Raw genomic sequence first — 14,007 nt, 5'->3', positions numbered from 1 at the left:
ATTGGCTAATTTGCATTGGAGAGTGATATATTTATGAATAAAACCTGCTTACAAATAAGCAATATATGATTATTTATACTAATTTTCCCAATTATATATTTTTTTTTTCAGAAAACCAATTATTGCTATGATTTTTTTTTGTAATATGAATTTGGGAAATTCTGAAGTTACAATTTTATTCTTTTAAAATTTTCAGCTGAATATTTTTTTCTCATTTTATTTCCCTTTTTTCTGAAACTTTTTGCAATACAAGCTTTATGCACTGTACATGTACATGTATAGAATGAATACAGCACCACTCATAAGTTTCGTGCAGCAGAAATGTTTTTGTTTCTGGATATCTTGACAACATTTTTATACCAAACTTCCTTTTCATTTTGGACCTGAGTATTTACCTACATGTATATTGTGTTCAGTCAGTTGTATTAGCTTCTTGCTGTTTTTCTTTCTTTCTTTTGTTTTTTTGGGGGGCAGGGTAGTACAAAATATTTATTCACTATTTAGTTAGAGAAACGGCTAATTCATGAAGTCATTACATACACTGTAGATCCTGTCCCCTAAATCAAACATTAAGATCATTTTTTTTTTTTTTGGGGGGGGGAGAATAGTCATACGTTATACCCGAGGGACAGTATGTGGAACATGTAATAAACTAGAGAGTTATGACAATTTCACGGTACCAACCCCTGTTCATTTAATATTGTATCATTACTCAAAATTTAGGACATCTTTTTTTGTGTTACCTGCATGATTTAGGAATCGTAAACTGGCTGATTTTTTGCCTTTCTACAAAGTGTATCATACATGATTATGAAGTTGATTTTGATTTTAAATGACTAAATATGTCTGTGCATGTGCTTGTTAAGTCGCTTTCTTTCCCCAACAAGTTGCTTTCTTTGATGATCAAGTTGACACAAGACAGCTTGACAGTAGCCTACATGTACAACGTAGGATTCAATTTGGTAAAAATATGAGTCTGGAATGCACAGTGAAAAAAGTCAAATGAAATGATATACCTTCTGCAACTTTGAATTGATTGAAATTTGACTAAAATGGAACTATTGATTTACAGGTTGTATATCCTACCCATGTATGGTCAATCTGTGTTGAAAATTAAATATTATTTTATTTTGAATTTTTTGCCCACTTTTCCATTATCTGCATTTTGCAATGAGTTTTTTTTTACAGAATGTTCATGCGGAGGGTCTTTCAAGATGGAATTCTTGTTGATATGCATTTGAATAAAGCTTATGCATTATTTTCTCAATGAATAAAAAATTAATGAATGAAATATGATATTCCAAACATTTTTTGTTTCTATTTTTTGGCGGAGCTAAATGTATGTTAAAAGTCATGTCTAGCAGTAACCTGTTTGTACTGTCTTGTGACTTGCTGTGTTTTTACCCCTATTTGGTCTCGCCTCCTCCCTCTTTTTCTTGACCAGGCTGACTGGAAGAACATTTCTATGAATGGAGAGTTCCAAGTATGTAGCATGTTTTTGTTTTGCATGACTGACCTCCAACCTCTAGCTGACCTCTGAACACTTGCCAACAGCTCTATGTGTTAACCCCTTTGGTGATGGGAGGGCTGTGCGAGATATTTAATAACTTTGTTTTGTGTATCATCTATTTTGTGCATGGTTATGTTCAATTTAGCATTCATTTTTGTTCCTATGATTTCATATGGTGGCAGTGATTCTCCATTTTCCAAGAGTTAATAAAAAAGTTAAAATTTCTATTTTCAGTTTCCCGAGACATTTATGGTAATTTTGGCCAAATCACAGTTTTACATCTTCTGTAGTATTCATGAATGACTTTCATTCGGTCCAAAAGAATTTCAAAAGTTGAAAAGGGGTTGAATTCACAGTTTTTCTGCTTTAAGAATTGTTTGGATCAAAAGTGGACTTTGGTCATTTCTGAAAATGCATCTTTATTTCAAATTCTGGAAATTTGTTTGTTACAGTTGCATTTATCATGGAAAATCACTGGTCCCCAATTTTTTGTTTTGTTTGAAGGTACATACAGCATGTGTACAATTATATTCCATTCCAATAGGTAATGATGCAGAAGACTGATTCATTATACATCCTCTAGAAGATGAGACTACAGTGTTCTTCATCCTTCATATTTAATGAGCAACTCTAATTCTAACCAAACGTATATATGTATGATGCCAAAGCAATGATACATCACTAGCTACATGTACATGTAGTATGGCGATGTGTTTTCCTTTTTTGTTAATTAATCCATATACATTTTAACTATATGGCTTAATAAAAACAAAAGATTTGTCTACCATTTGATTTATTTCTCTGGGATATTGAAGCCATTTTCTTGCAAATTAAAGGACAATTCCACTCCAACAAAACATTCATTCTAATGAAAAGAGAAAAATCCAACAAGCATAACACTGAAAATTTCATCAAATCGGTTGTAAAATAAGAAAGTTATGACATTTTAGAGTTTTGCTTAATTTCACAAAACAGTTATATGCACATCCCGGTAGGTATGCAAATAAGGAGACTGATGACATCATCCACTCACTATTTCTTTTGTATTTTATTATATGAAATACGAAATATTCTTATTTTCTCCACATTGTCAAGAGAAAGAAACAAATAATTCCTCGCTGAACCTGTGGAATTGGCATTGTTTAAAACTATATGGTTAAGTCAAGTTGGACCTTATTATTGTCATATCTGTAAAAAATAAAATATTGTATAATTCAAACAATAAAAAACATAAAGAGTGAGTGAAGGACATCATCGACTGTCTCATTTGCATGTCACTGAATTAAGCATATCACTGTTTTGTGAAAAATAAGCGAAACTTTAAAATGTCATAACTTTCTTCTGTTTTGTGAAATATAAGCGAAACTTTAAAATGTCATAACTTTCTTCTGTTTTGTGTAATATAAGCGAAACTTTAAAATGTCATAACTTTCTTATTTTACATCCGATATTGATGAAATTTTCAGCGTTATGCTAGTTTGATTTTCCTCTATTTATTCAAATCAACATTTTGTCAGGGTGGACTTGACCTTTAAATAGTTGGAACTATGTAGATAAGTGTTTTATAGAATATTATCCTTTTCCTTAAAAAAAATTGTGGCATGGAGAGTAAAACGTTTGACAACTCTACCCAACTAGTGCATTTTATTTGTTAGAATAAGCATAATATACATGTAGATTAGGTTTATGTAATATTACAAATTAGAACATTGATGCAAAGAATCAACACCTTTAACATAAATATCTACACTCCAGTATTATAGTAAAATTTGTAGATTATTCGGGAATTTTGGCACATTTCATGCAAAATGTTGTCATTGTAGCGTTTCATGTAAACTAGCTAAGCGAAACAAATGTGTTACATATGCATTGATATTACCAGTATGGTCATTGCTCTCTCGGTGAGATCAATTTATGCAGTAGCCACAAGCCAGATCTGTTTAGTGTAGAGTAGTTACTTATCCATAACACTTGAAAAAGAATGCAATCAATGTTAGAAAATTGGCTGCTAGGATTTTACCAGAACAAAAAGACATGAATCTGTATCATCTGTGTTAAGATCCTTGCATTGGTTGCCGGTCAGTTCACATATTAAGTTCAAGATCTTTCTACTCTCATTTCAGTGTCTTAGTCAAATGGCTCGATCTTATGTGTCTGAGTTACTTCTAAAATATGAACCTGTTCAAAATCTTAGATCACTTCATAAGGATTTATATAATATACCTTGTCAAGACAAAGTTTTATGGTGAACGGGGGTTTGCGCACGCAGCGCCGGAACTCTGGAATAGTATCCCACACAATTAATGGCAAGTTGATATGATTGAGCAATTTAAATCTGCCATGAAATCATATTTATTTAACTGATAATAATATCATCATAGCATTACCAGCAGCTTTCCCTTATCTTTTCTTCTTTTTCCTAATGCGCATTGAGACCTTTGTAAGGTGTAATGCGCTATACAAAAACTGTTATATTACTATTATTATTATTATTATTATTATTTTCATTAAACTTGCCCAAGCTTTCATAAACTAACTCAACACTTCATTGTACATACTTTCAGAAATAAAACTTATATGAATCATACTCTATATAATGCACATGTACATTTATGAATCATACTCTATATGATGCACATGTACATTCAGTAGCTATTTGAAAAATGTCAATTGCTAACCAGTAAGCATAGTAAGCTTATTAACATTATTAATAACAAGTGTATCAATTTTGCTTGCATGAGTGAGCAGCGCACATGCTCTTCTCTTAAATTTATAAAGATAAACAATATTTGCTATATTATTTAAACAAGATGCAATTATTCTATAATAAAAAAAGTTTCAGATACTACAATTTCGATAAACAATTATTTTCTGAAAATATTACTTAATATTCAAAAGTTATAATCTAAATCAAGATATCTTATGTACTTTGTATCCCAATATTGACCTATACATGTACAGGGTCACTCGCTTCTAAAAAGATCCTGATACTTGAATGTATACACCATCAAATACTTGTGATTATTAGGCCACATTATCTGTGTTACTTTATGATAGAAGCCATACATCTTTGTGAAGCACTTGTCCAAATCAATCTATTCACTTGTACAGTGTAAACCAATATTAACATGAATTTCTTACTAATTACAATCAAAGCAACTGTAGATGCATACAATGTTATGTGGTAGTCATGCTACATGTACAGGTGTAGTCTGCGATTTCTAGACTCCAATGATACCGTGACCAGTAAGGGTGAATATTATAAATTATTGCAAGGAGTAATGCACTTTTTCCTGTTGTCTCAATTCAGTCTAATCCATCCAGTGTAGTCGTGTCTACTCACCGAGGTCTCCTAGAGTTGGACATCGCTCTCCTACTTACTCCGGACAATTCCTATTGGCTGGACGATGAAGATGGTGGTGACCAACAGATGAAAGGGTCAGTTTAGGATTGTGCATCTTTACTTTTTAATCTCCTCTGTACTTTACTTTAAGATACTGCCTAACACCACTTACAGGGGGCAGACTTGCAGAATAGGGTGAACTAATGTTCATCAAAAAGATGGTGGGGTGCATTGTTTTTTTACTTCAGTAATTGTGATTCTTAACTTTCTTCATCAAGAATTTATTTCAAAAAACATATCACACATTGTTAACAGTGATGCCTGTAGCATTTCATCTATTTGATGAAGATGAAAAGGGTCATGTAGATAAAATGCCTCGCTATTTAGCATACATGTATAAAGTGCCGTGCTGGAAATCAAACCTTAGATTGTTATATTTGTAGTCAAAGGCACAGCATGGCCACTTCATCTTCATTTGGTCAATTCTTTTTTCAAACAATTATTTTCTGTCCTTGATAGGTAAATACCAAATTTATTTCTTTCTCGTGTGGCATACAGTAAGAACGATATTCTCAAACTGAGGATTACTTCATACATGTAAGTATTAAAGTAAAAGTGTTTTCTAATAATGAGCTAATTTTCCTGTATTGAAGTTCTTGATATGTTTCTCTTTGGTAAATATGGAAAACAGAAAGAATTCCCAGATGGAGGATGAATTCTTGATGATACAGCCAACCAGCATCCCATCTCCACGCTTGAGCAAGTCATCATCCGTTCCATTTATCCAGCTCCCTTCCGGTGGTTTCAACCCAGCCTTCCCATCAGACTCTACTCCAGCACAGACGGGTAGAAGCACACATGTGGTGAGTTAAATGAATGCTGCCCTCAATGTCAAAGTAAAAGCTTATGATAGCTATAAAGGTTTTCTCAACCACACAACTGAGAATAATTTTAGATAGCTGAGAGTGATACATGTATGTGTGTATATGAGGAAGATGCATTACCGCTGGGTGCAACACATCCTTGTATCTTAACATACAAATGATGAATGTTCTTTTCATTCATGCAATGGACAGAATACTTCATGAGGTGAAAGATGACATGATCCATTCAACGAGGCATAGCCAAGTTGAATGGGTCATTCATTTCATCTTTCACTGAATGAAGTATTCTGTCCATTGCACGAATGAAAAGAACATTCATTATTTGGTTTATATGACACCTAAAAATATATTCTTTTTCATATTAAATTTGTGAATTTCGATGCAAAATATGCTCATGCAGTGCAAGCTCGGTCTGTTGATTATCGCGTACATACAACATGCGCGCTGCAATGGTATGGATCAAAAATTGCACGATGAATGGATCTAAAATTGCACGGTTGATGACGTCATTGTAAAATGGGCTGAATGATCAATGTCGACCAACCAATCAAATGACAAGGATCTTTCTAGGTATCATATTAAACAATTTATTGTTCAGGAGAGTGAAAAAAAAAACCTGGAGGTCCTAACACTGTATCCAATGAGTTCGACTTTGTTTTGACATGGCATAATGCTTTATTATAGCGAGCCTGGAATTGAATAGAACATTACTTGAAAGATTGTGGAGTAATTCATATAGAAAAAACATGATATTTCACCCAAAATTTGAGTTATCACTGCAGCAATGATATTTCAACATTCTTCTTTTTGTGAAAAGAAGGTTCTTGTTCAATATTTATATCTGTGGGTTGATCTCCAAATCACACCTATTAGCAGTATAGGAATGTAATTAAGTTAGAAACTAAATTTTATCAGTGATTGCAGTTTATTTATTGTGCGTTCCCAATAGCTAGTAATACTTCTTTGTGCAGTATCTAATAGTGATGAATGTGGACGCATAAGATGTACAAGGCAAACATGTATTGATTGTTGTTATAAGCATTGAGTGGCATGTTGAATGTTATTCTGTTATGGTTCTATTATCTCTGTCTCTATAACAGATTACACATCGTCCATTGTACCACATCAGAAAGCTTTCAGCTCATCCCAATCTACCATACTGTAAGTACATCTTTGAAGAGCTCATTTCAAAACCGTACCACATCCATTAAAGAATAAGATATTGATATTATCAGACTTTTATTCATGAGGCACTGTAGCTTTCTTTAAAAAGGAAATGTTTATTTCAGTTTTGAGAGAAAAAGATTTCTGTTTGATCTTCTTTTCAAAGAGTGTTTGTTCTATAAATGTTAAACAGAAACATTCTCTCTTTGAAGTAACAAAAAAAAGTATTTTATCTTGAAATCAAGGTACTCATTTCTCATATTCTCTGGTGTCAAGGTTTTGTGGTTTAGCGGTATTCAAAATTTCCACGGAACATTTCATGAAGCAATTAGTCAGCCATCCTTTCACTCACAACTGCTAATGAAACTATTTCATTTGATTTCCTGGAAGCATATTTGTTAGTGAAAATCATTGATAAGATGCTCCATGAAATACTCTGCTGGAACATTGGTCCGACGATTGGGACCGGGGGGAGTGGGGGAGGGAGGGGGTGGGGTTGCATTTCATCAGCCTTTTTTTGATCGGCAAAGATCTGACAACTTTCCTTGATTTTTGATTGGCTGAGAGGCACTGTCACTATGGTAACTGTCAGATAAAAAGGGACTTGTCTGACGAGTCCTTTCATGAAATGCTTCCTTGTTGCATAGAAGTTATTGCACCCATTTGGTAACTTTGCTATTTGGTGGCTACTTCCATAGAAACCTTTATTTTCATCATTATTTAGCATTGTCAACGTAATGTCAGGTGTTATTAACTTTGATGAAATTGGTTCTCAGAACCATTCTAAAATAAAATTTAAAAAAGATTACCGTGATGTGTACCATTTTAATCATATGATATTTTTTATTTTACCAGATCTCAGTGGGTCTAATGATGGTAGCGTTCACATGTGGGAATGGGGTCATTCTCAGAAGCTCTACACCCACAGGACTCCTGGTCAGTTCCCAAAGGTCACTCAGATTAATTTCAATGACCAGGGTAACAAGGTAAGTCATTCTAAGAAGAATCGGACAAACTATACAACCTCTTTCATTTTCATGAAGACACTCTGAAAACACAGCATGAAAATGATGTATTAGATGTTGAATGGTTGTGTTAGTTATGCTTATGTAAATCCTTATTCTGCTTTTTGAAATAATTATATTCAGCATACATTTGTATTTGTAAGAAACAGAATTTTGTATTCAAATTTTACTCAAGAACATACTACTATTCAGTGTACAAGCTTCTCTTTCATCAGAAAATTGTGCAGCTCTTGAATTAAGAAAATAAATGATTGTAGAAGTGTAAACATATCTATTTCTTAAATTGATTAAAATGATTGCCTAATTTCATTTAATATTTGCTAATAAACTTTGTAAAAATAGATATGAATTTTTTAATTCTGTTGATTTCTGATGTCATTGTAATTAGACTGTTTGAATTGTTTGTAAGTCTTGTGCCCATTGTAAATAGACTGTATGAACTGTTTTTTTTTTTCATTCAGTTTGGAGTATGTGATGATGGAGGTCAGCTTGCTCTCTGGCAAGTAGGAATGAACTCACCAGCAGCAACCAAACCATTCTGGGTAAGATTACAACTCATCTACTATTATACTGTACAAGTAGAGAGATTACTGTAAAGGGGGAAATTAGGCAGTGCTGCACCAGCCTGAGTTTGCTCGATCTCGAGATTTTAGCCCAATCAGCCCTCTTCGCGATTAATCTCGAGATTCAAGAAACCCCGTCTCCACCATCGCAAGGAGAGCGATTCCTGCTCGAGCGAGGCATCGATGCATTATGGTCTGATGCCGTGAATACATAATCCTGAGTGCGTCTGCACCTGCGAATTAGCGGGATAATTCGTGAATTAGCGCGCTAATTTGGAAATAATCCCAAGCTGACTTGGGATTGCAATCTCGAGATTAATCCTACGAACTAGCGCGATAATTGCGTCTCCATTACAAATGATCTCGAGATTGTTCAGATCGGGATAATTTGCCGTATCAGAAATAGCGCGCTAATTTGAAAACTCGGGATGGTGCAGACGGCCCTGTTGGGAAAAGTGAAGGTTAGCATGTCTTTCTAATTTGGTGATTTTCATCTGAAAGATAAGCTCTTGTCCTGAGGTTTGATTAGAGAAGAAAAGTCCTAAAAACAATCGGGGAGTAATGATTGGAATGTACACAACAATTGATGGATGCCGTAAGATTGTGAGATCAAAATAAACAGAATAAAGCATATTTTGCTGAGAGTCACAAGCGCTACAGACAGAAATGTGTGTATGGGACTATACATAATTTTTCGACCCAAGTTATGTTAGGGGTATTTTTTTTTTTTAGGGCATCGGAGATCAATCCTTTACAATGGACCTTTTTACTTTTATATTCTTTAACTCAATATGACTCTCTGACTGTTCTTATTGTTCAACTGGTCAAATGTTACCTCTGTTGAATGGTCAGCATGTATATCCAGTGAGGCAATTTGGGAAGCACTTTGTAATTAATTGGAAGGAAAAATCGCTTTACCAAATATTCAACGGAGTGGACTGGAAAGAATTAGAAAGTTGAGATTTCCTGTAACAAAGTGTTTCTGTGTCACCTGACCGAAAAGACAAATCCTTCAAGGACTGCTTGTCTTTTGGCAGGGAATTGTACTAAAACCCTTGTCCAACCACTATCCTCCATCTATCTCTATGAATCTTTTTATTCCATCCATTCAGAGCATGGCCTGTCACAACAAGACAGCGTATGACTTTGCCTTCCTTGGATCATCAAGTTTGTTGGTGACATCAGGGGTCTCTACAGACAGCAAGAATGTTTGTCTCTGGGATACACTGCTACCTTTCAGAAAGTGTATGGTACATGGTAAGTTTCACAAGCATGGTCTAATACAGTCAACAGCATCCTTTACGGTGTATTGTTAAGAACCCTGGGGGTCATTTCATGAAGCTGTTTTGTAAGTTACGAATGACTTTATGAACGATACGACTGGCGACCCTTCCTTATGATCTGTCGATCACTGTGTAGCTGACTGAGCACTGAAGATACATGTTCCAATCATTCATAAATTCTTCCGATCAGCTTTATTAAAAAACGAAATATTAACCATTTTGCTGTATGAAAAAAAAACTTATTAAGTACCATGTAATATGAAGAAATATATCAATACTATTGGTAAAGATTTAACATAGTCGTGATATTACTATTAATAGCAAAATCAATTGTATTTTTCCGGTTACAGTTCCCATATTTTATAAAAATACTTTACATGTACAAAGCAAAATACTGTTATAAAGTGCATAGAGCAATTTTAATTGATAATGCGCTCTATAAGTACCAATTTATTATTATTATTATTAAAAAAGATTAATACAAAAAGCATTACAGAAAAAAGAGGAAAAAAATGTTGTAAAAAAAAAGAGTTAAAGTATGGCTAACAAATCAAGTCTGTTTATATTCTCACCCAATTTCAGGATTCTCATGTCATGAAGGAGGTGTACCATCAGTGTTGTATTGCCCTCGTCAGCAGACCATCATCGCTGGTAGTAAGAAAGGAGAAGTGAGTATCTTTGACATAAGGCAAAGGAAGCTAAGACACTCCTTCCAAGCTCATGAGTCTAGCATCAAGACACTCTGTGTTGATCCTATGGAGGAGTTCTTTGTGACGGGATCAGCAGAAGGCAACATCAAGGTTAGAGTTTTGGAATGTTGACTTATTTTCTTATGAAAAAAAGAATCTTTGCAATGATCATGCCCTTTAATATGCCAGATGGTTATGAGAATGGAAGGATATTGTTGATTGGGTCAAATCTGATATTACATTCTAACATTCAGGCAAAAACCTTATGCAGGTCAAGGGCTCTGTACAATAGAGATATAAACAAAAACTAACCCCAAAAAAGAGCAATCTGGTTTTTATAGTTTGTCATCAACATTATTACATACAATTGATTTGTGATAGAGGGTTCAGACTTTAGGGTTTAATGATTTTAGACCTTTCATGTAGTGCAGGTTATATATCTTACAGAATGTACTTCATTCTGGGTTATTTTGAAACCTTCTCATCAATCAAGTACAACATGGTAACTGTTGAATATAAAGAAAATTGTTAGCTGCTCATCAGGTTGTCACTATGGCACTGCAAAGGTCCTTGTTGAAGAGTTTAGTTATAGTAGGACATCTTGCCGAATTAAAAAAAAATTGTATTCTTCATCTCCCTCTTGCATCCTTTTCCTCACTGTACTACATGAATATGTGTATATGTACCTCTTTCTTATCCATCCTCGCATTTCCTTAAATCCTCCTCCTCTATACTTACAATTTATACTACTCTCTTTCACGCTCATCTCTTTATTCAGGTATGGTCACTGTCAGTTCATAGCCTCCTTCACTACTTCCCAGGCCAGCACACCAGGGGTAACTTCTTCCGCCAGTCTGGTAATGGCGTGGTTCAACTGGCCCTCCTGCCACCCAACAACCTGTACTCCTGCGGTGCTGATGGCACCATGAAATGGCGCAGCCTGAACATATCAAATAATCCAACATCAACTAGAAGTACCTCATCCTTCCATGCTTGAGTAATTTTTTTTTTTGCTTCTCTGACGATAACAACATGTGACCAGGGTCATGATGGGGGTATGGTGTCCTGGACAAAAGAATGTTCTGCCATACTTAGAAGGTGTCAATGATGTTGTGGGGTGTTAAGTACAATCCTAGTTCAAACTTCAAAAAGGTCAGTTTCAATCAGGAGTGGTGCCGATATGTAGCATTAATAGTGAATAATGACAGTTTTATGTGAGAACCAGTCCTACAAGATTCTGCTCCTGACATTGATATTGGCTTTCTTCATTGCACAAAGAGGGAAGAATGCATAGGTAACAACTGAAGGAGATATGCAGGTTTGTCATCCCATACTTCAATTTGTTTTATCTGAAACTGTAATCATGATCATGTCTGTAATACCTGCCCAGAAGATTACAGGCTTATCATGCTTGTGCCTGTGCTTTTATTGAACGATTGTACCATGAGAAATGCAAGCCAAAGTCTATGTTAGTAGAGATCACTTTATACTGAGGCATTAGTGTACCTGTAATGAAAATGAATAAAATTATTAAAATACCTTCCAACTAGATATTTGTAACTTTTTAAGATATTTCCTGTTTTCTCTTAAATCAAATTAAAATGATAAAAAATAAATAAATAAAGAAAAAAAAAGGCCAGTAGAATTGAAACTTCTTTATTAAGCATGTTGTTCATTTTACTTCCTGTAATAACTTTGTTTTGTATTCCAACAATATAATTTGTCAGAAATGAAGGAGGCCCTGGCTCCCTTCAAAGTCTTTGGGCTTTTTTTAGCTATATTTTTTTGCTAATTTGAAAAAAAGAAAAATGTGAAATTGAACTACTTTGATATAAAATATACATTACAAATCCTCATTTGGATGCATAGATTTTATTGCATTCAAAACGGAGATAAATTTTAAGCGATTAATGTTTGTTGTCAAGGGGTCAGAGGTTTGCATAAATAGAAAACATAAAATTGTTATATATATGTATTATATATACATGTATATGTGGAGGAATATTGTTCTGTTCAAAAAGATATAGTACTAATCTATGCAAAGCAAAATGATTGTTTATGTTACAAAATAATAATATTAAAATGTGTTTGTGTGTATTTTATGTACATATCACCATGAAACAATGGGGTGTGTATATTTATAGCCTATATCTGATAATATATCCTAAATTCTATATAAAAAACGTAATCAGTATTTTTGTGATTGACTGTATCGCCAGTCAGAATGTAATGAAAAATAGCTTATGATGCCAAAGGGATCATACAAAGTCAATGTACCATATACCATTGTATCTCCATTTTGTCATGTTTGTGGATTATTTGCTGCATTTGTGAGAAAGTGAATGAAATTGGACAAAAGCTATATTAACATGTGAAATATATGGTCAAAGTAATATACTATTATGCATTTGCCTGGCAATACCTATCTGTTCTTTTAGTTATGAAGACAAACAGTAATGATCATGTGTACTTGTGATATTTTTTATTTCTAAATTATGTACTTGTATCTGTAGGATAGCATTTTCCATGAAGCATCACTTACATTGTCAGAGCTCTGTAACATTAAAGTGATCAAGTGCAAAACATGCACTGGCCAATCAAAATCATTGTTGCATGCAACATTGTTCCAGAGACTTGTCAGTAACCAATCAGAATGGTTGTTTCAATGTTTCTTTTAACCCAAAACCTTTGTGTTATGGGGTCTTAAGTCTTGGCCTCCTGCGTACAAAGAACAAATTTGAAATTTAGAGTGATATTTGTATTAAACCCCGTTGACCCCCTACACTATCCCTATTGTTCAGTAATCCTGAATGTCATATAATAGCAATGGAAGTAAGAGTATAGTCAAGTACTGACAATACTAGTAGTTCGTCTTTTGTAATAACTCACATACATGTATATTCCATGTAGAGAGCAGTGTTTTAAACTGGATGTTAGTAACCCATTCACAATTGTAAGAAAGCTAAGATAAATTTGCTAATTTGTTATAGATTTTCTTGTACTACATGTACAAATTCAATTATACAAATTACATTAAAAGAAGTTTCTTTATTTTTGACGAAAAATGACGGATGATCATAAATCACTCTATTTTAGGCTATTTTTAAAGAGATTTCTTCTTGGTGAATACTGAATATACCCTTATTTGATCTATACCTTTGTATCTCATTCCTAAAAAGAGATTTCTTCTTGGTGAATACTGAATATACCCTTATTTGATCTATACCTTTGTATCTCATTCCTAAAGGCATATTGATGATATTGAGCTAATGACCCCCCCCCCCCCCAAGATCCATATCTGAAATTGATGTAATGAAGTTAAATGTCAAATTGTCCAGTCTTTCATCAACTAAACATTCAAATAGACATTCATGTTATTTACAAGTATGTATTTGTCTCATTCCTTTTTGTACGTTACAATGTAGGCTCATTGTTCTTCATCTATTGTGTGTGTGTTTATTTACTGCCATTTTAGATCAATTTGTTCTGATGGTGTATCATTCTTCTTTGTTATAAAATGTACCGTTTTGTCAGTGGAAGATAATT

General features: G+C 33.9%; 1 protein-coding gene across 1 annotated transcript in view; it reads left to right on the top strand.

The window, feature by feature from the left end:
• Positions 1 to 12,698, top strand: part of LOC129262557 (dmX-like protein 1) — a 77,142-nt gene extending 64,444 nt beyond the window's left edge. Inside the window, exons 30-38 of the mRNA XM_054900683.2 lie at positions 1,445 to 1,483; positions 4,821 to 4,948; positions 5,545 to 5,716; positions 6,838 to 6,898; positions 7,757 to 7,887; positions 8,388 to 8,468; positions 9,602 to 9,746; positions 10,355 to 10,572; positions 11,240 to 12,698. Of these exons, the coding sequence (XP_054756658.2) occupies positions 1,445 to 1,483; positions 4,821 to 4,948; positions 5,545 to 5,716; positions 6,838 to 6,898; positions 7,757 to 7,887; positions 8,388 to 8,468; positions 9,602 to 9,746; positions 10,355 to 10,572; positions 11,240 to 11,458 (1,194 nt within the window). The 3' untranslated portion in view covers positions 11,459 to 12,698. The remainder of the gene's footprint in view (positions 1 to 1,444; positions 1,484 to 4,820; positions 4,949 to 5,544; positions 5,717 to 6,837; positions 6,899 to 7,756; positions 7,888 to 8,387; positions 8,469 to 9,601; positions 9,747 to 10,354; positions 10,573 to 11,239) is intronic.
• The last annotated feature ends 1,309 nt before the right edge of the window (positions 12,699 to 14,007 follow it).

The sequence above is a fragment of the Lytechinus pictus genome, chromosome 5 (genome assembly GCF_037042905.1).
Source record: "Lytechinus pictus isolate F3 Inbred chromosome 5, Lp3.0, whole genome shotgun sequence".
Taxonomy (NCBI): Eukaryota; Metazoa; Echinodermata; class Echinoidea; order Temnopleuroida; family Toxopneustidae; genus Lytechinus; species Lytechinus pictus.
This window is presented reverse-complemented; position numbering and strand designations above follow the sequence as displayed.